Source organism: Anopheles ziemanni, chromosome X (assembly GCF_943734765.1).
Source record: "Anopheles ziemanni chromosome X, idAnoZiCoDA_A2_x.2, whole genome shotgun sequence".
In the NCBI taxonomy this organism is placed as follows: Eukaryota; Metazoa; Arthropoda; class Insecta; order Diptera; family Culicidae; genus Anopheles; species Anopheles ziemanni.
This window is the reverse complement of record NC_080707.1, coordinates 8,266,096-8,291,313: the sequence shown is the minus strand read 5'-3', so window position 1 is coordinate 8,291,313 and position 25,218 is coordinate 8,266,096. Positions and strand designations below refer to the sequence as shown.

Below are 25,218 nucleotides of genomic sequence, written 5' to 3'. Positions count from 1 at the left end.
GTGTGTACCGTTGACGTGGTTTTAAAAACTAGACGAAACAGGAAATAGGAATATACATGTTATAAGCGAACAAACATATTAGTGGTGTAGAAATTCAAGGAATGAAAAAGGATCAGAGAGCGAGAGAGAGAGAGAGAGAGAGAGAGAGAGAAGGCGAAAAAAAGAGAGAAGGGCAAGAAAAGAAAGTGGAGAAGAAAAAAACAAACATTTACTGTGATCTGCGCAGCGTTTTTCGAATTACACAGGATTATTATTACTTTTACAATTATAATTACGATTATAAATTAACACAATAATTATATTATATACATACATATATGAATATATATATATATACATAAGACGTAGAAGAAAATTATTAACTGGTCCCAACCTTCCACTAAAGTAGCGCAGAGTCACGGCCGTATTACGATGCGTTGTATTGAAATATGTCTATGATGTAGAGAGAGAGCTAGACAGCATTGCGCATCGATTAAATTTTTACAGGAAGCAAAAGCCCAACAATTGTTTTAGAAGAGTAAGGCTGACGAAGTAGCATAGCGTGAATTACTGCTGAGCCTATTACACGTGCAAGAACAAAACAAGAAGCAAACAAAAACGAACAAACACAAAACGCGTTATATTAGACTGAGATGAGGAAAAGGAAGTGATGGCGTGTCGATAATGGAAGGCATGTTTTTAAAACCCATTATTATTTTACTGCTTTCGTTTTCAAGAAACGTAGCATTTTCTTGTGTTTCCGGTTTGTGGATAAAGCGACCACCCAACCCACCCTGTAGCATTTTCTTCTTGTTTGGTGCTTCGGTGTTGTAGGGCTTTCGTAAGGCAGATTCAGTCCTGCGAATTGTCAAACTGCACAGCGTGCAACAAAACAACAAACACAGAGACATAACACAGCAAGAAAATATAGCCATACAGCATTTGTTCATTTTGTTTTAAGGTGTGCAAGCACGCGCCCGAGATTACATTGGAGTTATCTCGAGCGAGGCAAGCACACAGATGCATGCATGCATTTACACGAAATACTATCGATTTGTGCGTCTAGGTTTTAAGCAGGGCAGTGGGAGAGCAGAGACGCGAATCCGGCTGCCGGACATACATTTTCTAGGGATTAATGCGTGCGATATACGACTATATACGACACACAAAGGGTCGGAGAAATAAAGACAGGGGAAAACAATACACGCCGGCTTTTGAAATAGTTTATCTGCACTGTGATGACATTCTTTTTTGATTTGACATGAGTTATTTCCGAGGACTTTCGGCCCGGGACCAAAACGAAGATGTTGAAGGCTCTGGTTTTTTTCCCGCTGCTTCTGTTTCTATTCTCCAAGTAGCTGAGATAACGCGTCAGCTTATTAACTCTTAATTATCCTTTTTCGACAATCCATTGAATCTAGAAATGCAATTTTACAATAACGATCATGCGATCGTCATCTGCATTTCGACTTGACGGAGTCGAAGTAAACAAAATCATTGCAGATATACTGATACGGAGTATCAGTTATGTGTATGCATAATGATCACGTGATCGTCATCATCATCTTCATAAAATGCATACAAATATGGTACCAAGAACATAAATAAATTGATAAGAACTTGTGTTTTTACATTTCCCCGATACAGTCACGCTCAACTTATAACAGTGATAAATTAAATTTTTTTAGTTTGAACGGCCAGGCCGTATTAATGCTTCTTCAGCATTCTTGCTTGTCTTGCTCGGTTGCTCAGTGCCCGATACTTGGCCTGGCAACCGCCCTGCCGAACAAGACGTATAACATTTACTACTTAGATATACTAATTACACGAGACTACGAGCAAGGATTAACATATATTAGTAGGAATGGATAGGACGTGGGAGGCTAAGGGATATATGGGGAGGAAGAGGAGAAGGTCAGAGAGTGATTCCAAACTCCCTGGCGAAAGCGAATATGATCCATGCATACTTGTAATCTCTCTGTCCCAAGATGTCACGGATGGGGGTCACAGGGACTCTTCCTGCCGCTCGGACTGCGGCAAATAGTTCGGGTCTGGCGGCTTCAAACTCCACGACCAGAGGAGATGGTCAATGTCGTGGAATCCGTTGCCACAGCTGCATGCTTTGCTATCAGTTATTCCTATGCGCTGTAGGTGCGCATTCAACTCATAATGGTTTGACATTAGCCTCGACATCATGCGAATGAACGAGCGACCCACAGAAAAGCCTTTGAACCAGGGTCGCAGGGAAACCCGCGGTGATATCGAATATAAGAACCTGCCGAGCTCATCCGCATCCCACAAGCCCTGCCATCGTGAGAGACAGAGCTGTAGAGGGACACGGAGGAACTCGTGAGGGGGAATTGGTCTCTCGAAAAACAGGTCGGCTAAGGCCCCCTGTTTGGCCAACTCATCCGCTTTCTCGTTGCCGGTGATGCCGCAATGAGATGGGATCCATATCAGAGATACTCTGAATGATTTATCAAACAATGAGCCCAGCAATTCCAATATTTGTTTTATGAAATGATCGGGGCTCTTAGCAGCCTTCACTGACCTGAGCGCCTCCACTGCGCTGAGGCTGTCCGTAAAAACATGGTAGTGATCAGCAGGGCTCGCGCTGATAATCAACAGAGCGTAAAATATTGCGGCCAACTCTGATATGTACACTGTACAAGGTTGCCTCAGCTTAAAGAAGATTTCGGTGGAACTACTGTACACCCCGAAACCCGTGCCTTCCTCTGATGAGGAGCCATCGGTGTAGAACTGGTTGTCTAGGTGGCCATACTTTTCCATAAAAATGCTGGGAATCTGCGTCCAGCGAAGGCTTTCTGGAATAGCCTTCATTTCCTCCTTCATTGAGGAATCAGTTATAAAAGAGGAACTGAAGGACTCCGGGAGACTGGCACGATATTGGCACAATTGACTAGGGGTTACCTGTAGGGATAAGTAGTCATGAAAAGTTTTTGTTATCCTACATTTTGAGCGCATCTCTAGCAGCCGGCTAAAGTTGTCAATCACTAACGGATTCGATACTGAGGCACGGATGAGAAGGCGAAGCGAAAGTTGCTCGAAGCGAAGTTTAAGCGGCATCACTCCTGACATCACTTCTAGGGACATGGTATGAGTGGATTTCATAGCCCCTAGTGCAAGTCTAAGACATCTGTACTGGATCCTTTCTAGTCTGATCAAATGCGTCTTGGCCGCCCAGTGGAAGCATATGCTCCCATATTCCAAGACGGACAGTACAGTTGTCTTATATAATCTCAGGAGATCTTGTGGGTGTGCCCCCCACCAGAACCCCGAGATCGTTCGAAGGAAGTTGATCCTTTTAGCGCATTTTTGAGCGAGGTAGTCTATGTGGCTTCTCCACATATTCTTTCTATCAAACCACACACCTAGGTATTTAAACGTGCTGGAGATTTTGATATTTGAGCCATAGATATGGACATCAAATTGGGGATTTACTAGGTTCTTTCGCCTATTTTCCGCCGTGTTGTAGTGAAAAGAAAAAATAACCATCTCCGTTTTCTGAGTAGAGAACTCAATACCTAGGTTGTCAGCCCACGTGACAAGATTATCCATCGTGGTTTGCAAAGGGCGTTGTAATCCGATGATGCTGTTGCTTGTGACTGAAACAACACCGTCGTCCGCTAGTTGTCTAAGGGTACAATTTGGCGCCAGGCATGAGTCAATATCACTCACGTAAAAATTGTACAATAACGGGCTCAAACAGGACCCTTGCGGAAGTCCAAAGTAGCTGGTCAAGCGCACTTTAGTCTGACCATGTTCGAAATTCATTACCTTTTCCGAAAGAAGATTGAAAAGAAGGTTGTTTAACCGCGGTCCCAATCCCGCGTTTTCTAACTTTTCACACAGTATATTTACACATACTGCGTCAAAAGCGCCCTTGATATCTAAGAAGATTGAGGCCATCATTTCGCCTCGAGAATGAGCCAACTCAATCTCAGTCACAAGAAGAGCTAAGCAGTCATTAGAGCCCTTGCTTTTGCGAAAGCCGAATTGGGTTTCGGACAGGAGGTTGTTTGTTTCTAACCAACTATCCAAGCGGCGTAGAATCATCCTTTCGAGCAATTTTCGCAGGCAGGACATCATCGAAATTGGGCGATATGAGTCGTGCCTTGATGCAGGTTTGCCGTTTTTCAACGCAGAAATTACTTTCACTTCTCTCCATTCAGGAGGGACGATGTTGTGCTCAAACATGTTATTGAATAAACACAACAGTCGTTTCCGCACCACGTCTGGTAGATTGAGAATCAATTTATTTCCAATCTGGTCCATTCCCGGCGAGGAATTTTTGCCTGAATAAAGAGCTAGTGAGAGTTCAGACATTGTGAATGGTGCATCCATGTTAGGATCACTGCCAGGTGCGCATTGGAGAAAATTTGGCACAGGAACGAAGTCAGGACAAACCTTGCGTGCAAAAGGCTCCAGCCAGTCCGTATCAAGTCTTTCGCTCTCATTAGTGGCGCTTCTATTTCGCATCCTTCTTGCCATGCCCCAAAGCGAGCTAAGAGAGGTGGAAGGAGTTAAGTTACTGACGTATCTCCGCCACCCACCTCTCTTTTATAACAGTGATAGGAAGCAGTACAATGTAAAACAGCAGCCATTACAAACATTTAGCAACGTGGTTCTAATTGCCTCGTGTCAAGGTAAAACTGAGGTAAAAATAAAACAAATTAACCACCACATAATTGTTACGATTTAGATGAGTTCTGCAAGCTTCGAGACCGAAAGTAGGATTCAATAAAATGCGTTACTTACTTTACACACCCACATCATTTTTTTCAAGGATAAAAACGGAAAATTCATTATGCACACACGTGCATAATTGATTTACGAGCGCTCCGTCCCAGTGGACGTGCGGGAGTCTAGTTTATTTTGTATAATAATTTTACTTACGAAAATGGCTTTTTCTTAGGTTGCAATTACGCGCACAAATTTCAGTTAGTATCAAATGGACGAATAATTGGTCATTTTCAAAGGCAAATAGCAGCACAACCGTTGCATGTTTCTTCATTTTTTTCGTCTATCTAGTTGCCATTCGGCGCGTTTTCCCTAATCGTGCCTGCTTTCCTCTCTCGCTCGCTCTCTATCTCCTGTTTGTCGAATATATGTTGTTATCACATAAAACTTTCCTCCTGCGTGTACAGATATATTGCTTGCTCTGCATGTTCGCATGTTCGTGTGTCGTGTGACTCTGTATATTTGTTGTATATAAGTAAATTCTAACCCCCTTCCCGTTTTCACTATGAAAAAGGGTTGGTGCTACTAGGCTAACTATCGTATATCGCATCTCCTTCGCTAAAGGCAAACGGATCGTCATCATTTCAAAACGTTTGTTGGGCGACATTGTCATAATAATATGCATCACGTTCTTAATGTTGTGTTTCGTAAAAAAAAACGCACAAGGACCGTGGCAGTGGCGAGCAACAGCATAAAGACATCGTTATGTCCGTTTCTGATCTCCCTCGCGTTGTGTGCTAAACAATAAATTGCTTCGAAACACTACCAGCTCCTCCTAGGCACTACTCTACTCTAAGACCATTGATACTACACATTAATTTAATCCTCTATGCTACTACTAGGTTCCACGTAAGACACGTACGGCAACATACACAAAAGTAGAGTAAAAAATAAAAGTTAAAAACTTATCAGCTGAACGACCAATAAGCGCGTCGGAAGTACATAGTCCTCCCTTCTTCAGATCAAGTCCTATCCCTCGCATGCCGTAGCAGTCAAATTCTATAGCTTAACTATCTATGAGTAAGTTGCGCGCCCTTCCCAACACGACAGTAGTGGCAGTAAGTAAGTAAGTGTACCGAAAGGGTGGCCGATAAGCTGCCAGTAATACGGATGCGACCGCTCACACGAAGGAACTGAACCCGGGCAGCGGAGCCCGGGAACGCGCCATGTTGTTCATGATGATCTGACCCCCGTTCAGGCTCATGACGGCTGAACCTTCTGGGTCGGAGTCGGTGTAGCTGGAGTAGTTGCGGACCGGCTTCTGGCGCTTCCACGACTGGCGCAGCAGGTCGTTGTTGACGTAGTGGTTCACGAACGAGTGAGGATCAGAGCGGACGCTCTCGTTTTCACTTTCCGACGCCTATTGAATGAAGATATGAAAACGATCAGTAACAAGAACTTGATCAATATTTAAATACATTTCCAGTCTTGGTCTGTTGGTCAGTCAGTTTTGGTAAGGCAGATGAATCTGTCAGAAGTATTTAAATCAGATTTGGTTTAATTATTATAACAACATTAAAGGATTAAGTGAAGAATAAGTAGTATTAATATCTAAATTACAATGACTGACGAGCAAAATCAGACTTTTACAGTACATTGCAATTCCGATGAGTTTAGTTGAACTATCCGCTATTGAACTAGTGCTAATATCTAAAGCGATGATCTCGACGATGAAAATTTAGATTCGTTGGAAGTTCACGAACGTAGTTCTCATTGTTTACCTTTAGAAGATAACAAAAACAATGGTTTCAAACTACATCTAACACATATTAAGTTCTTTAAACCTTATGTTTACAAACAAGGGAATATGTATATGTATATGATAAAGTATGTTTGGGGATCTTTTCCAACAAATACGATATTGAACTACATTTCATTGCATGATACTCGATGAACCTATCGCGTTTTTAAAAGATAGTTGTATCTTTTATATGTTTTATTTCTGTCGTAACGTTTTGCTAACGCTTTACGGCATTGAAACTTCTGGTAGGAACATGAAATTGGATATTGTTGAACACATTTCGTACAACAGCATACCTGTGAATCGCTGGAGCTAACCTCGGACGGCTTCTCAGTGACGCTGCTGTCGTCCGGATTTTCGTCGTAACACTTCAGGCTCTCCTCGTCGCTATGGTAGGCCACGGAGGCGGGTGATGGTCGAGGCGGGGATTTGCCCAGCGAGGCGGCGGCTGCTGCCGCACTTGAGCCCGGCCCACTGCCTCCACCCTTGCGGCCGAGAATCGTGCCGGTTCGGCGTCCGAGCGTGCTATGGATCATGGTGCCGGTGCCACCGCCTCCACCCAGCCCACCACCCGGCCCAATCAGGCCCCCACCACCACCGCCCCCGTTCGCCGATATGCCGTGGCGAGAGCGATACAGCTCCAGCGCCAGCTCCTGTCGCTCGTCGATCGACATCGCTATCGATTCCTCGAGCGTTTTCTGGACCTCCTCTGCAATGGTGTGGTCAGTTAGAAATAATACAGAAACACAGATAAGCTCTGCACGAGTGAGAGTCACTTACGCTTGTACTTGTAGCTCTTGCTCTTGACGCACAGTACCGCCACGACCATGATCACGATCACGATGGAGGTGGCCGCCAGGGCTACCATGAACCAGGTCTGCCGGTAGAACGGCTTCAGCTGCAGGTAGCCATACTCGAGATACAGCTTCGACGGCGTCAGTACCGCGTCGTCGGAGTACACCGGGCAGCTGATGCCGTAGCGGTTGTACGAGATCACGCGGAACTTGTATGCCGTCGAGGGCAGCAGGTTCTGGAAGCTGACGGTGAACTCCTGCAGCGGCCCGTTGTTCGTGCGCGCCACCGTCTCCCACCGCAGATCATCTGCAACGTTGCAAACGGAACAAAATTAAACAAATAAATTCACCAAGAAAAAAAAGTACGTGCCCGACCACACTTACCGCGCTTCTTCGTCTCGATGTAGTAGCCCTGGATGGGGCCTTTGCCGGACTGGCCGTTGATCCAGTGCAGGTGCACGCTCGCCTGCGACTTGGCAATCGTGAGCTCACGCGGCGACCCGGGCGAGCCGTCCTGCGGTCCCGTCGTCACGTTGCCACTGATCGCCGGCCCGTAGTCGATGGTTTGTGCGCGCACCGTGAACGTGTAGGTTACCTCCTCCTCTAGGTTCTGCACCACCAGGCTGGTGCCGGTCACCTTTTGCTTCACCTGCTTGCTGAATTCTGTCGAGACAGAAGGGTGTATGTTTTTTAGTTGTTGTTTTGTTGTTATTACACGGGGTCCCATATATTCCCATACACCATACTCATCGAGCCTTAGTGGACACACTACACTTTATTTATTTTCTACATGATTATTTAACATGCTACTATCTTTGTTTACAAAAAAAAAGTAAATCGGAATATATTCGATATGGTATAATTGATGTTTGAATTTGTATGCGAATATATTGGACACCATGTATTATAAACTTTCCAAACTAAAATGATCAACATCCTCTTCCTTCCAAGAGCCGAAAAAAGAATCGCATCCAGAGCACAAATAATTGAACGAAGAAGATTTGGTATGTAACTTTTCGAAATCATTACAACAAGAGCCGTACTTTCGGAGCTAACAAACAGATTGAACAAATTACGTATGGCAGTGTTTAAAAAGTGCGAAACAATAGGGCCTTTCAATCCCACCATCCTATGCACCTGTAGTGATACCGGCACGGATAGATCAATCCGTAAGCCATTTTGCCGCAAGCCGCCAAATTGACATTTGGCGTAGTTGGTGCGAGCAGTGATAGCACAGATACACTAAGTCAAGCCCACACACAAACTAATAGAATGAGATATGTAGGAAGGTAGGCAACCAGAATATAAAACAATCGAGATTCGCGCTCGAGGGGATCTCTTTTGATCGCAACCACAGGAAGAACGAGTTTAATAAAGCGCCAGTGACACAAAGAAGAAACGTTATACTCCAACTAAATTCTCGTCAAATACTTTTAAAAAGCAACATCTGGCGTTCTAACTCAAATTAAACCACATACCTAAACACAACTGGTTTCAGTGTGTTATTTTCGATCCATGTGAAATGGGCATTGGGTGAATAGAAGTTCCAATCTAAACTGTAACAGTCATATGTCCACAATCCATGTTCATTTGTCACGCGGCATCTTCTAAAAGACGTTGACCTTTACGCAAGATATGAAATGAAATACTGCGAATAGTTTTGTTTACTTCTTCTTGTGAATTTCCCTACAACTATGATGTAACAGGTTCGGATTTCTTACTTTCCCAAAACATGTGTTAATGGAATTGCCAATAATTTAAAATGGGGTAATTCACATCACGAAATGGTGCTTATGTGTCCTGTGTAGGATGAGATGCACGACGTTCACCCAGCGATACTCACTTTCGTTATCCTCCGTCGTTTCGTAGGCGACGATGTAACCGAGGATGAGCCCGTTGCGCTTGCGAGGCGCCTCCCAGCTAACGGTGAGGCTGTTCATGGTGATGTCGCCGAAGAGTAGATGCGTCGGCGGACCGGGCAACCCGGCAAGCGTCTTCACCGTGATCGGTGCGGAGCGGGGCCCGTCGCCGGCGGGATTGAAGGCCAGTATCTGGATGCGGTACTCGGTGTACTTGTCGAGGAAGACGAGATTGTGCGTGTTGTAGGACGCCGGCACGACCTCGATTTCCTCCTCGGTGGTGGTGGCCGCCTGCGGCTTGCCGGCGGTACCGTGGCGGGCCCGCTGAACTTCCGCCTCGGCGAGATGCACCTCCGGGTCGGCGGCAGGAATCGTTGCCACGGGAGATGGCGTCCCTTCCGGCGAGTCGGTGACGAGGTAGAAGATCTTGTAGCCGAGCAGCTCGCCGTTCTGGGTGTTCTGGCGTGGAGGGCTCCAGCGGAGACGCACCTCGGTCGGCGACACAGCCACGCCGTCGATGTCGAGCGGTTCGCCTATCGGCACAGCCTCGCCAACGTACACGGCGACGGGTGGCGAGGGTGGCCCCGACCCCTGCGAGTTGTACGGCTGGAGGATGATTTCGTAGTTGCGGTCCTGCGTGAGGTCGGCAAGCACGGCCGACTCCTGCGCGACACCCGGCACGTCCAGCTTGGGCGTGCTCTGCAGCGTGGAGGGAAAGTCGGACAGCGGCTGGTAGAGGATCCGGTAGCCGCCGGTCGCCGCGTCTCCGTTCCAGGCGGCCGCCCTCAATGCGCTCCACTGCACGCGCACGCTCGTCGTCGTGATGGGCACCACCTTGAGGCCGGTGATGCCCTCCGAGGGTGCGGCCGGCAGCGTGCGGATCTGGCCGCTCTCCTTGCTGTAGCTGGAGGGGCCGAGGTCGTTGGTGGCGCGTATGCGGAAGATGTAGTGCGTGTGCGGCCGCAACCCGCTCGCCGTGTAGGACGTCACGGACGGGTCGACGCGCTCCGGGATCGACGTCCACGCGCCCTCGTTCTCGCGCAGCTGCACGGTGTAGTAGCGCAACGGGGCAAAGCCGTCGCGCCCGGGCGTCCAGCTGAACGTGATCTGCTCCGACTGCACCTGAGAGCGCGAGATCTGCGGCGCGGACGGTGGCTGCGGCAGCTGGCGGTTGTTGGTGGTGTAGACGAGCGCGGCCGCCGTCTTGCCCCAGCCGAGGCGGGTCTGCGCCGTCACGCTGAACAGGTAGTAGCGCTCGGCGAGCAGCTGCGTCGCACGGAACGTCCGGTCGGAAGGTGGGAACTCTTGCGTAAAGTTCAGGCTTTGCGAGCCGTTCAGCAGGTAGGTGACGCGGTACGCCAGTATCTCGCCGTTCGGTTCGTCCGGCACGTCCCAAATGATGCGGGCCATGCTGAACGACACGTCCGGGAAGGAGACGTTCGAGGGGGCGCCGGGCGTGTCCTCGAACGTCTGCACGCGCACCGGCGGCGTGCTGAGCGTGCCGTCGCCGAGCCGCGTGTACGCCAGCACCTGCACGTCGTACTGGACGAACTTCTTCAGCTCGGTCAGCGTGGCCGTGAAGGTGTAGTTGTTGGCGATCGTCTTGTGCAGCACGGGCCGGGTGCGGCCCACCGCCGACCCGTAGTACACCCGATAGCCCTCAATCTGGCCGTTGCGGTGCACCTTCGGCACCTCGTGCCAGCGCACCACGATCGTGGTGGAGGAGGTGGCATTCGCTTCGACCACCGCCGGCCCACCCGACGGCACCGCCTCGCGGGTACGCTCGAACGCATGCGGGCTACTGTCCGCCGACACGCCCACCTCGTTCACGGCCGTCATGACGATCTCGTACACCGACCACTCCTCCAGCCCGTCGAGCACGTGCGAGTTGGAGGTCGGATCCTCGATCAGCACGCTTCGCACACCGTACGCCGAGGTGGCAAGTTCGGTCGTCACCACCTCTGCCTCCTCTGGGCCGCCCTCCTGTATGTTCCGGTAGGTGATGTTGTAGCCGCGCGGATTGCCGTACCACTCGGTCTGCTGCAGCGGGATCCAGCGGACGCGCAGCTCGGTCGCGCTCATCGCCCGAACCGTCACGTTGAACGGTGGGTGCTTGGGCGGTGCCTGTATCGTCTGGAAGTCCTTCGTCGGCTCCGACGGCTCCGAGCGCCCGACGACGTTGCACGCGATAATCCGCAGCCGGTAGCTGGTGAACGGGGTCAGCCCGAGCACGGTCACGGTGGACGCGTCCGGGTCGTGCAGCTCGTGCACGACGAACCAGGTGAGGTTGCGGGCCGTCTGCGCCTCCACGATCCAGCGCGCGATCGACGAGTTGCCATCGAAGCCGGGCGTAAACTGAATCACCACCGAGAACGCCTCGATGTTGGAGAGTGCCAGCTGGTAGGGCGGGTGTGGCAGCACCGGCTCAATGCCGGACTGGATGGTGGCGATCTTGGGCGGACCGACGCCCACCGCCGTCCACCCGCTCACCTCGAACGTGTAGTGCGTGGTGGCGGTCAGGTGTGTCACCCGCAGGCTGCGCGACTCCGCCGTCAGGTTGACCGTGCGCGCCGCCTCCGGATGCTCCTTCCGGTAGTAGCGCACCTGGTAGCCGACGAGGATGCCGTTCGTGCGTCGCGGCACCTCCCACGTCACGTTCACCTCCCGGTCCGAGATGCCACTGAACTGCAGCGCGCTCACCTCATCCGGGACGTCCTCGAGGGTGCGCACCGGCACCGGGGTGCTGCGCTCGCCATCGCCCGGATCGGTGAAGCACAGCACGGTCACATTGTACGCGGTGTACTTCTCCAAGCCCACCATCACCTCGCTCTGCTCGGCCAGCGGATCCAGCAGGTTCGGCGGCACCGTCAGCACCTTCATCTCCGTTTCGACCGGCTCCTCACCCTCGGTGGAGTGGCCCGAGGCGGTCTGCTCCTCCCCACCACCACCACCACCACCACCACCAGGAGGCGGTGGCCTTTCGTAGCGCCATGCCTGCAGCTTGTAGCCCTGGTTGATGCCGTTGATCTGCTGCGGGTTGGGTGGTGTCCACCAGACGCGCACGGCGGTCGAGTTGAGCGCAACGACTCGCACGTCCGTCGGGGGCGCCTCCGGGATACCCTCCTTCGTCTTGATCTTCGCCCCATCCGTGTATGCGCCCACGCCCATGTTGTTGTACGCCGCGATCTGTATCACGTAGTCCTTCCAGGTGATCAGCTCCTGGATGAGGTAGTTCCGCTGCGCCTCGTTCGTGATGTTGCGGTAGTTCCACGGGCTCGCACTGTACCCGAACAACCGATAGCGGATGATGTAGCCCAGGATCTGACCGTTCCGGTGCTCCTCGACCGGCGGCTGCCACTGGATAATGATCTCCGTCGACGAACGGGCCGATCCGACAAACCCGACCGGTGGCCCCGACGGCGCTACACACGTTCAAAGAGGAAGAAACTGGATGAATCCAACCATACATCGCTCCACGAAGCGTTCTGGACTTGTTTAATGTCAATTTTCTCCTCAAAACAAACGTACACACTCTATCTGTGTGAAGACTAATTCAAATAGCAACGCAATGTTCGAGCTTGACCATTTCCGAGCACCAAATTGACCTCCACTAGAATGTTTTTTATTGAATACGTACTAAATGTACGCTGTAAAGGTGAATCAGTTGATCTATTTAGATTTTATGTTCGATTAGCTTAGTTTGTATTTGAGTTAGACAACAAATTCATATTTTGGCCTCGTGGGTTTTTGGCAACTTTTCCGGAGGTTCCAATCATGCCTACATGACAAAACAGATCAAACCCAGCTAAGCTAACGAACTATAACCAATGTTGAAATAATCTTACAGGAGATATGTGCCCTCTCATACGAGTTTAACCAATCAATAAAGAATCATTAATTAATTCATTCATTCATTCAGTGTCAAACAAATGCTGTAAAGTATCCCAATTGGTTTTTCCCTTTGCACTGTGTGCTAACCAACTTCACCAGATGAAACGGTCGGTGACATTGAGATAAAGCATGGGTTCATAAAGCGCTCACCTTCCTGTGGCAGCTTCACGACGTTGCTCGGTTCGGAGGGCGAGCCCTCGCCGACGCGATTAACGGCGCTGATGCGAAACTGGTAGGCAGTGGCCGCCTTCAGGTTGGTTAGCAGTATCCAGCGCAGCTCGGCCGACACGTTGGCCGCCTCGGTGATCCAGTTGAGCAACGGGTCGGGCAGTGGGCCAAGTTCCGGCACCTCGCGCCGCTGCACGATGAACTTGATGAGTTTGCTATTGCCGTCGAACCCGGGCGTCCAGGACACGTTGATGGCACGGTGCTGCGGGGCGCTGAGTCGCACGGCCTGCACGTTCGAGGGTGCGAACGGCAGCTCGATGACACTGAGCCGGGCCGAACGCGTTTCGTTGCCGCCCGGCGACGTCACGATGCACGAATACTGGCCTACATCCGACGGGCGCACCTCGGTGATCTCCAGCGTGCCATCACCCTTCACTCCGATTCGTTGGCTATTCTTGATCGGCAACCGACTGCAAAGAGACATACGTTAGTGGAGGTTGGATTTAAATAATCTCCAAACCAAACATCGCTTCATTCAAAAACCTACTTTGGCTCCCGGTACCAATCGATATTGTACGGCACGGACGGATCACTAGAAACACCACACTCCAGCGAAGCTGAGTGCCCAAGCAACACCGTCATATCATCCGGAGGACGGATGATTTGTGTACGAACTGCAAATAGAAAGAGGAACACAATAAAAGCAATATTAACAATAATCATTTCAACATATTCAAGCTGTTTTATGTAGATACTATAACAAACAAACAGCTGAACCTTTTGACATTTACTTGAAATAACTTCAAGATATACCTTAAATAGCAAAACCATTAAAAAAAAAACAAGTTTATCTACGTTGCGATTCCATCAAATATTATAAGAAAGAACAAGCAAAAACACGCTCCGAGCAACTCTTATGAATTAAAGAATTCCGTGTTCTGGTACACGTTCAGGTAGATCGTTATTCGTTCGGTGAAAAGAATTTCGCTTTCCAAATTGTATATTATTTACGCAAAACAAAACAAAAGAATGGCTCTTAAACTAAACAGCTTCATGTCCTGAATTAGTACACGTTCACGCAGGTCGCTCTCCGTCGTTCGTTAGGTGAGGTAAGAATGTAAGTCTGGGTACTATAAGCATCACGCCATACATTCTGAACACAAATATGACGCCTCCATACCTACACCTAGCGGATTTTTAAACTCAAAACGATCTGAGGATTGGAAAACAAATACAAAAAATGGAAAGCTAAACTTTATCTATACTAAATCAGACGTAAGCTATTACAATAAGCTACTTATCAAATAATACGAACAAATTAGAAACATTGAAACTCCCAAGACTACAACAATACATCCTCCAAACTTATGAAGAGAGTTTCTCTTTCTAAATATTAAATTATTAATACAAAAACAAATAAAGTATTGTTGGAATGACTCTTACAAACTAAAAACCTTTCATATCCGGAATTGGTACACGTTCACGCAGGTCGCTTTTCGTCGTTTATTAAGTCAGCATACGTAAATTATACTACGGAATTTTTGTTCTAGTTCAAGTTCTCTTTGAATGAATGTTTTGTAGCGAGTTTTCAAGTTCCTATATTATTTTTTTTTTCTGCCCTCATATTGTCGGAACTACCGATGTGTACATTTAATTGAATGTGGATACCTACCCAGGACGGTTAGAAAACCGGACGCGACGATACGACCGGCCTCGTTCTCGCGAATGCACGTGTACAGACCGCTGTCGGTTTCGCGCACGTTCGATAAAAGCAAATCGCCCGTGTCAAGAATTTGCACCCGGGTGGACGATTCGATCGGGAGCGTTTCTGTGGGAAATCAGGAAGTGGAGAATTAGTGGCATGCAGACACGGGAACTGTGTGCCCGTGCGAACAACAAACTTACCATTGTAGATCCAAGTGATGTTTGGAATTGGTGCAGCAATCGCCCGACAGTTGATCGTGGCGTCCTTTCCATCGAGCACGGTTTGATTGCCGGGCGGAACCTCCATTATTGGGGTGGAAGCTAGAAAATGGAAAATGGAAATAGAATGGCCGTTAGTAGACTGCGACGAGGGGGAAAGGCGGGCAGGGTATTGGCTGGGATACTAACTTTTCACCTTTAGCCAGGTATAGGCAGACTTCTCGCCTGCCTCGTTCGACGCCAGGCACTGAAACATGGCCGTATCGTCCATGCCGAGCTTGTAGATCTCGAGTGAGTTGTCGTCCTGCACGGCGTACTTGCCGGCCGCCTGCTCGATGGGGGCCGCGTTCCGGAACCAGGTGATGCGCGGCAGCGGCTCTCCGATGACGTCGCAGGCTAGCACCACGCGCGATCCGTACTCGCCGAGGGTTTCGGTGCGCAGCGGCGTCACGAACGTCGGCGGCTCCTGCACGGTGACGCGCGCCATCGAGAACACGATCGGGTGGCCGCCAGTGCGCATCTGCACCTGGCAGGTGTACTCGCCCGTGTGCGTGAGGTTGACGTGCAGCAGCGCCACCGTCCGGTTCCACGGGTCAGTTTGCGCGAACGTGATGCCGGTGTTCTCGATCGGGATGCCGTCCTTCAGCCAAATCGTCTCGAGCTCGTGTAGGGGCCGCGCGTTCGCAATGCACTCCAGCGCGACCATGTGCGCCCCGCGCACCACCTTCATGCTGCGCGGATGCACGATGATCTCCGGCGCGATCTCCGTGTGCTGGCTGCCGGTCACGTTCAGTCGCACGTACCCGGTCACCTCCTCGCGTCCGATCTGGGTGTTGATCGCACGCGCCCGGTACGCCCGAATGTCGCTCTCGTCCGCGCTGAGGATAATCAGCTGATTGTTCGCGGTCTGTGCGTACTTGATGTCGTAGCTGAGCGGACCCTCCTCGCTCTGCCACGACACGGACGGGGCCGGAACCGAGTCGATGTAGGAAAGGTTGAGGATCGCCGCGTAGCCCGACGTTACCGAGACAACCTTTTCTGACAGATCCGTAAACACGCCCATGTCTGAAAGGAAAGTTGGTCAATCAGTCGTCCTTTTCGAAGTAACATTTCCATTGCTTAGTAGACTTTAAAGAGTTTGTGTTAAATCAGATAAAATAAACAAGGAACGTTTCCTTGTTGATGATTTCTTAAGACTACGTGTACGTTATAAAATTAGTTTTAATAGCAACTTAACAAGGTGTTGACAATATTTGATCAATCCCAAACGATCTGAAATTATCGGTATTCATAAGAGGGAATATGGGTCATTCTATCAATTAACAATTATTTCGCAAAGCATTTGTAACGTGATATTTTTCCGTATAAGTACGGCGCTTCATCATATTTCGAAGTATATGATATTTTATCAATGAAATTGGTTTGCCATAGTTTTCTGCTCGTCTGAAGTAATTTAGTTTTCAAACTCTAAAATGAGAATAACGTGTCGCGACTATAGCTGACATGAATATATGGTAAAGTTATGGATTTGCCTTTACCGTCCAAAAAAATATGTCAGTAACATTAACAACTTGCATTAAACACAACACAAACACTGCAATTGTTTTGTGTTTGGTTTTGAACGGATTTGATGTAAATGAATGATTTTAATGTGTATGTAACGCGGTTCTATTAATTAGGTTACGTATTGGGTTCACGTTTTTTCAGTTTAAAAATTGGTTTAAAGGATGGTTTTCAGAACGTTCTGTAGAGTGGTTTTAAGAATTATATAAGACACAGCATTTAAGAATACGTATTCTTAAGATGTGTTTAAATGGTGTAGCATCAACAACATCGTTAACTAACTCGATGAAACTAAAACTGTTACTTGGGTGTCGTCTTATTTCCGCACACCACCATGGCCAACTTACAGGCAACAACCACGTCCGTCTTGTCGCTGAAGATCGTGCCGGCCTTGTTCTCCGCCTGGCACTGATACTTCCCGGCATCCTCCCGTGTCACGTTCTGAATTTTTAAGTACTGGCTGTTGCTAAAGTTCCCCACCGGGACGCCATCCTTCAGCCAGCGATAGTTCGGTTGGGGATAGCCTGAAAGGAAACGGACCGCGTTGAAGTGAAACTTTCTCTCTGCTGAGCTAATCCTTCTAGTTGCTTACCGAGTGCGTGACATTGGAGGATCTTCGTGCGGCCTTCGTTGACTATCGAGCCGGACGACGATGGTTGCGTTGTGAACCGGGGCGCCTGCAGCTGAGTGTCTAACAAACGAAACGAAAAAGCAAGGCAATACACGATCAGATGAGAATGAATTACAGCACTTTGGTTCGATGGAAGCGCACTATACCGAAGGCTACAATTAAAAGGCGATGGTACTTTTTAATGGGGGGGTTGGTTGGTGTGTGCACAACAAAACGGCGCAACTAATGGAAGCCAATGCTGGTCGGTGCTAGGTGCGATCTTCGGCGAAGAGGAAACCGACCATAGACGGTTGGCCATCTTAGGCAGGTTTTGAGTTGGCGAACAAGGGGAAGGCAACACTTTAACCTCCGTGAAGCACCCCATCCTAACCTCAACCGGGCAAAAAGCCTGCCTAGCATTTATGATTTGTTGAAAAAGATGTGTTTCGTGCACGATCGACAAAATTGCTGGAAAAAGCGAATGGCGGAGGTAAAATGGATGGCGAAGAAGGGAGGAAGTGTGAAAGAATCAAGCGCATTGAGGAGTACAAAACAGAAGCCCAAAGACAAATAATCGAGTGGAGAATCTAGCCAACAGAACAAGAAGAAACAAATGCAGACAGTTTCGAAGCGTGGTTTTCTTAGCCCGATTCCTTCGTTGATTATGTTTTAACGTCCGGTGGAGTAAAATAAAATAGACTCCAGACTGTGACGCGTCCCGACATACATATGAACTTTGAAGCATGATGAACTTCTGTCCCCCTCCCTCCCTCCTCCTTCGTTATAACGGGGGAAAGAGGATATGTTTATGTGATCTTCTCGCCCCTGCTCTTCTGAAGGAAACATGTATAGACGAACGGTTCTCGAGCGGCACAGGTCGGAGCATCTGGTTGAAGTTAGCAGCCGCAAATGCAATAGAGAGGGCCTGGAAAAAGGTACCAAACGAAGCCCGAACGAGGGAACGCGGGACGAGAGGGTAAAAAAGGCAGCCATGAAACAGGTTTTTTGTGTTTTCTTCTCCCCGGTCCGGTTGCTTTGCTGTACACTTCTTTCGGTTTAATGCTTCTTTATGCTGCTGCCACACATCGCGATGGTGTGTTTTTAAAAGCCAGAGCGAGAGACGGGGTTTCAGATTTAAGCAGGCACACACACCCGCACACCGAACCTTCCTATTCGCGTTAGCGGGGTTACCGACGAAACAGTCAGCACCTTTGTCTGGTTTATGTTGCGCCGTGTCTCGTTGTTGCGGCCGTACACACCCTCGCCACTTCAGTTCCCACGCGACCGATACAACGCGCACGCATACAAACGGACGGAGATGTTGGCCACGGGCCTTCTTAAGAATGTTGGCCCTTTAGGACAGCGGGCGAAAGAAAGCAGGGGGAATGGAATGGAAATAGAAAGGAGAACGGGTGTAAGAAATGTTCTCCGTGTCGCTCGACCATTCAGAGCCTCATTTTTCCGATCAGTTTTCCGAGAACACTGCGTTTTTGTGTGTACAAAGCACTGCCATCAGCTCACAGTTGCACGGTGTGGAAGGCGGTGGCCTAATCGGGTTGAGTTTCTCGAACTAATCTGCATCGAGTCTATTTCCATTCCACCAATAAAATTAATCAGTTCTCGCCAGCCTGCAGCATTCCCGGAACATTCCTAGTATGCATTACTGTCCAATAACTCTTCTGAAATGTGAATTAATTGATAAGGTAAATGAAATTCGATTATTTTACTGCGAATTATGCGCAAAGTCTAGACAATTGGGTACGGTGAAAAAGGACACTTTAAGAGACATAATATGCCCTGCAAACGACATTATTAACATGTGCAGCGTCAAATCCCCCCTCGTCTCTTTATTGTTTATAACTTTGTTCTAACACAAACAATTAAATACAACATTTTATCGCCAAAAAGTACTCGCAATTCAGCTAAGTTGGCTTGGCCTTTTGTCAATCGTATTTTCACAGACTAAAATGAATTCCACATATAATGTAAAAGTTATATAAGCACTGGTTAAGGAGGAAGAAAACGCTAACGCAAAACGGAAGTGTAAGGATGTTTATATTCACAGAAATGATGTGATTTTACAAATCACGGAACATCGAATGATCATGTTTTCTTCAAGTAGAAGAGGTCCTTATTTTACGGCAATCATTCTACGGCAACAGCATGTCTGGGGAATAACTAGCAACTATTGAAACGAAAGAAAGAAGATAATGGTTTGAGCTAGAATACGGAGGATCGAAAAAAGGGTTTTCGACAGCAAAACGCAACAACGAAAAAACAATTTACTGTCTGGAGACAGCTTTCCTTCTCCACTCCGCTTTCATTCCTACAGATCGTGTTCCAAATAGACCACGGATTAGTTTATCCTGCATCAAATGTTAGTCACAGCGTTGTCCATACATTAATCGTACATGTACATGTATGCATAAAGAAAAATATTGTTCATCGCTTTTCGCGCTTTGAGATGAATTATTGGATAGGCTGACGTCCTGGTCAAAAAGGACTAAAATGTCTGTGGCTTCGAATAACACAAAAGATTTAGGATTCAAATAGCTGCAGAGTTACGGGATCTTTGGCGAGATGGGTTCGAACACCAGCTTATTCACCATCGACTTCGTTGGGCAACGGGAAACAACCGAGATCATCGTCGTGATGATTCGATGGGGAGGTCAACTTTAACGAACGCTTAGCCATTGCCCGTGCCTTTGATGCAAATCTGGAACCCATCGAATGCGAACCGCCGTCGTTTGTGCTGCTCAGGCCGAGCTGGGCCTGCTCGGCGGTGCTGGTGACAAGGACGGATCCCGGATCCCGCTGGGAGACGTTCTCCACCATTTGCGCCAGACTCTGGAGGAAGGCCAGCTTCTGATCCTCCCGGGCGTTGGGCATGTTGAACGAGTACTGGCCGGTCCCAAGCGGCATGCGACTACTCGCGTCGGATCAGCAGGAACGCGCCCGGACGGTCGACGATGTTGACCACCAGCCGGATGGAGCTGAGTGGCAGCAGTTGCACGTGTCTGTATGGTTTTTTAGCCTTCCGAAGACCGTTGCTCCGTTTGCTTGTCGCCGTGGATTGGCCGCAGCTTACCATCGCCCGCGAACGTTTCTTGCACACTTCCAGCGTGTCGATGAACAGGAACAGAACCAACGGGTCGTCCCGACCGCTGAGCTCATCGGACAGCTCCGTAACGTCGCACCGGGACACAAAGTGTCGATGCGCCGCGATGAGGTTTGGCGGACAGTTTAGGATCTGGTGGAACATATCAAACATGGCCGTCTGTGCTTCCGTTTTGCGTTTGTCCTCTATTATAAACTTCAGCAACTCTTCGAGCGCATGTATCGATTCCATCAGCTTTTTATGGTCGGGATTCGTCCCGGCGGTGTGCCGCAAAATTTCCTTCAAAACCAAAAGCGTGCTGGGCAAGCGCTGTACCGGGCGAATCGTCAAGCTCTGGAGCGATTGGCGGCCACACTCCCGCTTCGCCTGATTCTGCTCCAGGAAGGCAGTAAAGCGCGGATTCGCCCACCAGGTCGTCGCGAAGATCGAGCACCTCCTCACCGATCAGCACGTCCTCCGACCAGTGTTCTTGAATTTGCCCCAGTCGCACCAGCATGCGCTTGTGGACGGCATAAATTGGCAAGAGCGCGCCGAATATGGTCCTCAACTGGGATTTGCTCAGCATCGGATCATCACCTTGAGCCATCTCGTCGAGTGGTTTCTTGAAAAGCGTCAGCACCACGTCCAGAATGCCAACGTAATTCGACTCGGTCTGGACCAACTCGGAGAAATGGTTCTGGCGCATGCTTCGCTGACCGTCGATCGATGCTTTCGGCATTGCTTCGGCGGTGACGTGTTTCTCGCTGGACTCCCGGTGGTGCTCTTCCAGATCCGTTATGTATTCAGTGAAGCTGTCGGGTTGGGACGGCACGCCAGTATCGGCCGGTGTCGATCCATAGAGATAATCGAGTTCGCTTGCGAATCCTGCCTGCACCGTGATCCAAAACCAATCCGCCTTAACGATGAACTGTTGCACAGGCTTCACCGTCTGGCCGTCCAGCCTCTGTCGCTTGCAGCACGGTGCCTCCATGTTGCGAGATGTTAGTTGCCGCTTCAGGTTTCGGCGCTCCACCGTACCGACAGCATCACCACCGCCACCCCCAGCGTCAACTTCCGCCGCGTCAGTCGCATGGGGTCCGACAACAACATGGGTACAGCCTGGATCATCCCGGTTGGTTGGCTCGCCACCGTACTCCTTCAGCAGTTGGATCATGTCCTGCTGGTCTTCCGGCGAGACGCCCAAGAAGCACATCTTCTGGCCATCGAACGGCTTCACCCGTTGGTAGGCGGTGAACCAGGAGGACATGGCGGTAAAGTTGACATCGTGACGGCTTAACCAAGCGTTCAGCACCCAGCTCGGTCGAACGATGGTCAAACGGGACGATCTGGCGTGTCGATACTTGTTACCGCCGCTCGCATTGCAAACTAGATGCGTGATGTCTGGATTCATCTCTTCGCTAATGTCGCCGCCCATCCAACGTATCAGCTGTGCCAGCCGTGACCGTTCACTTTCCTGCCGAATACCCGCAAAACAGATTACAAAACCACGCATGACGTTGTTGTAAACGGGTTCCTCTGTCTGCTGGTAGGTCAACTCATTGCACACTCTGGCAGCTTGCTGCAATGCCGGTGGTCCAAGGAGCATTTCATTAGATTCACGTAGTGCTTCAAAAATCGCCCCTTCCAAAATTTTTTTCCAATTTCCAAAACGTTTCCTACTAAACAAATTTTCTGCACCATGTTTGCCATTCTGGTTAGCTTGTATGCACGACACGTCTTTCCGTAGGCTTCCGTTACAGCGACTGAAAGTGTGAATTCTTTCGAGCTCACAGCTTGCTTTGATGATTTGGTAGGTGATGCCTACTATTCCCGATTAAAAATGCACTATAATGTAGTGCAAGGAAAATACACCCGAACTCTGCCTATGGCCCAGCAGTGGTTCGAATACGCTAGCAGCATTTACATTGCAATTGAAATCGCTAAAATTTGGCAAGATTCATGAGAGTTTTTAAATAGTTTTTATCGTAAAATTTCGGTAAAAACGCCCGTTTTTATAACGGGTAGGTATGGATCAAATAACTATCCTATATATCAAAGTACTTTTTCAAAAGTAGCGTCGTTTGTTTTAATTAAATAATTATCGTAAAAAACATATCGACGGAAATCGTGGGCTTATTGACAAGCTGGCCACCGCGATTTATTAAATTTTTAATAAATTTGCATTCTTTCCCCTGCTCTAATTTGAAATTTAACGATTTAATACCGTCACGAGTAGTACAGTTCTATTCGGGCGTATAACAGAATTTATGATTGGTTGGAATACAAGTTGACAGTTATCATGTCATAAACGTAAACAAACGCCGCAAACGAAAGGTACCCGGGATGGATGAAAATTAAAAATACGGCCTGCTGCACGAAATATGTTGTTCACGCTTGCACCATCACTCCCGGGTTTATCGCCTGCCATCCCCGGCATCCTTGCATCCATCCATTCGAGGAACACTCCATCTGTTCGACACATTCTGTGCAGTTGATTTGATGGTGGTTTCCTCGACCGGCTCATTCGGTGTGGCACAGGAATTGTTTTAATGCTTTCCAATGTTTCCGCCGGCGCACTGGAGAGTAACCAATAAACACAGGGCACTGTTTGTTTACGTCGGGCAAGATGCATTCAAGAAACAGCAAGGTAAAAAAAAACTTAAGGAAAAATGGGAGCCATGTACATAGTACCAACGAAATGAAAACGGCGTCAACTGCAACCCCGCCGCTGCTTTTTTGGCTTCCACCAGAGGGTATTTTTGTCGATTTGTTTTTTCACTCGCCTTCATCGTCCAAAGCGAAAGTCGTTGGCATTAGGCATAGGCTATTCCCATCATAATCCCACAATCCAATCGATCGGCGAAAGAAAACCCCTAGACCGGAAAAGATGTCGCACGAACCGCACACCGGAGTGAAGGAAATTTAACCCAGGCCTAGTAGAATTGGGAGAAAGGAAAATGACGTCGGTGACGTATGTACGCACATGGGAACGGAGCCAATTGCCCCTCGAGGGTGTGCGCCCCTTTTACTTTACGACAATATCGATGTCCCTAAGTGGTGCGCGTCTTTTCAGCGGAAACCTTTTCCTTGCCTTCAGAAGAAACCATAACCATTTAATGCGAGGGCTGGAAATGTGATGTTTTAAGCATGCTATCGAGAAACTATGTTATTATTAATTTTGTTCTATTTATTGCTGTCGCCGTCCATCGATCGGGGTATGTGATTGGGGAAAGGCAGTGTGCACCAGCCGGGTTTGGCAAACCGATGGCATCGATTGCGGAAGCGATAGCGCATACACTTACCCGATGGGCCACCGAACGCTGCCTGGGCGCGACTCGTTGATGGCAGCAGACAGGCCAGCACTATCAGCAGTTGCGTCAGCGTTATCAATAAACTGCAGGCCACCGTCGGACGACACCGGCGTCCATTACTTGTCCCCGGAGGTCGCCTCTCTGCCACGGGTGTGTCGCTTCGATCGGTTGCTAGTATTGCGTGGACTTTTGCGTCATCCCGGGGACATCTTTCCGGCTCCAGCACACCGGTGGACCGCGCCCACGGGCGCTGGTAAAATTCCCTCACTACGCTGGCGAGAAGAATGCTTCCTTCTGGTTGCTCTCCCCAGAGTCGCTGAACGATCGGGTCGTCTCCCCCTGGCATCCGATCGACGTTCGGCAGCTCGTCGCTTGCCATCGGCAGACGGGCATGGAAACGGCGGGTACGATCAATGGCAGCCCGCTGGCCTACCCTCCTATAGGACGCCGTCACACCGTCGACCATCTTTCTGTGCGCTTCAGGTAACGGCAACAACGGCCACGATGATAATGATGACGGTCGTACCGGTGGTGCATAGTTCCGGGGATGGCGGGAGGGTGCTACAGTAGGCCACCGCTGCCCGCTTGCATTAAAACCCCCTATCCTCCGGTCCTTACTGGTGTCCGCTTCGCAACATCATCATCATCATCAACGTTGGATTATCAAGGCGCTTTAGAGCAAGAAAACTTGTCTCTGCCGATCGGTTGACTGTTCTAAGCCCCGTACAAACTGCAACTTCGAAACCGCACCAATACAGTCAGCGACGACGATCGTTTCGCTTTGGTTCAGGTGCTAACAAAAAGAACGCCGTCCGTTTCCCGTGCAAACGAACGGTGTTGCCTCACGGGGTTCGTGGGAATGTAGGGCGCGCGCACTTACGGTTTCGCACTGCACTCTCCGAGTGTAGATTGATGCGAAGTGTACACGTACGTACACGCCAGCGTGTATTGTGTGTGCACACTTACAGCTCACGCCTTTAGTCAGAACTGCTGTACCAACGGGCGGACACGACACTCGGCCGACATTCCTTCTAGCATTTCTTTTGCCAACGGTGACCAGGTTGCACTATACAAAAATAAAAAAAGCACACACATTCACTCTTTCCTAACCACTTGTTCACTCTGCTGCCCTAACCCCGCTGGAACTCGGAAGATCGCTCACTCTGACACAACGCGATCTTGCAAAGCGCGTTCCAAGCGCACGATTCACACTCGAACTTTTGTTTCACGCGCACCACATTTCCACTCAACTGCCACTTCCTGCTGCTGGAGCTTGATTGCTGATCGGTGATGGACGGATTATTCTCTGCCGAGGACGCCAGTCTTTCTTTCTTGTCACTTTGTGCCTATTGTTTCTTTCCCAATGGGATTTGATTGTTGGAAGGTCACAGGCGTCGACGATGTGCTCCGAGCCCGACGGCGAACCCCCGAAACGTGGACTGTGGCAGCTAGCTGGCTTGTTACTGCCGTTGCAGTTCTCGCTACCAGTGACCGAGGGTACGCTGCGGCGTCCAGCACCAC

At 49.2% G+C, this 25,218-nt stretch overlaps 1 protein-coding gene across 1 annotated transcript; it reads right to left on the bottom strand.

The window, feature by feature from the left end:
• Nucleotides 1-5,434: 5,434 nt before the first annotated feature.
• On the bottom strand, nucleotides 5,435-24,163 carry LOC131290705 (protein sidekick). Its single transcript, XM_058319870.1, has 14 exons — nucleotides 23,689-24,163; nucleotides 17,272-17,370; nucleotides 17,027-17,203; nucleotides 15,306-16,181; nucleotides 15,099-15,218; nucleotides 14,866-15,021; nucleotides 13,741-13,867; nucleotides 13,176-13,663; nucleotides 9,119-12,556; nucleotides 7,660-7,938; nucleotides 7,262-7,582; nucleotides 7,068-7,190; nucleotides 6,778-7,034; nucleotides 5,435-6,100 (listed from the first exon to the last, which is right to left on the bottom strand). Exons 1-14 carry the CDS (start codon nucleotides 24,161-24,163, stop codon nucleotides 5,861-5,863), a joined length of 7,176 nt encoding a protein of 2,391 aa, XP_058175853.1. The 3' UTR covers nucleotides 5,435-5,860.
• Between the last annotated feature and the right edge of the window lie 1,055 nt (nucleotides 24,164-25,218).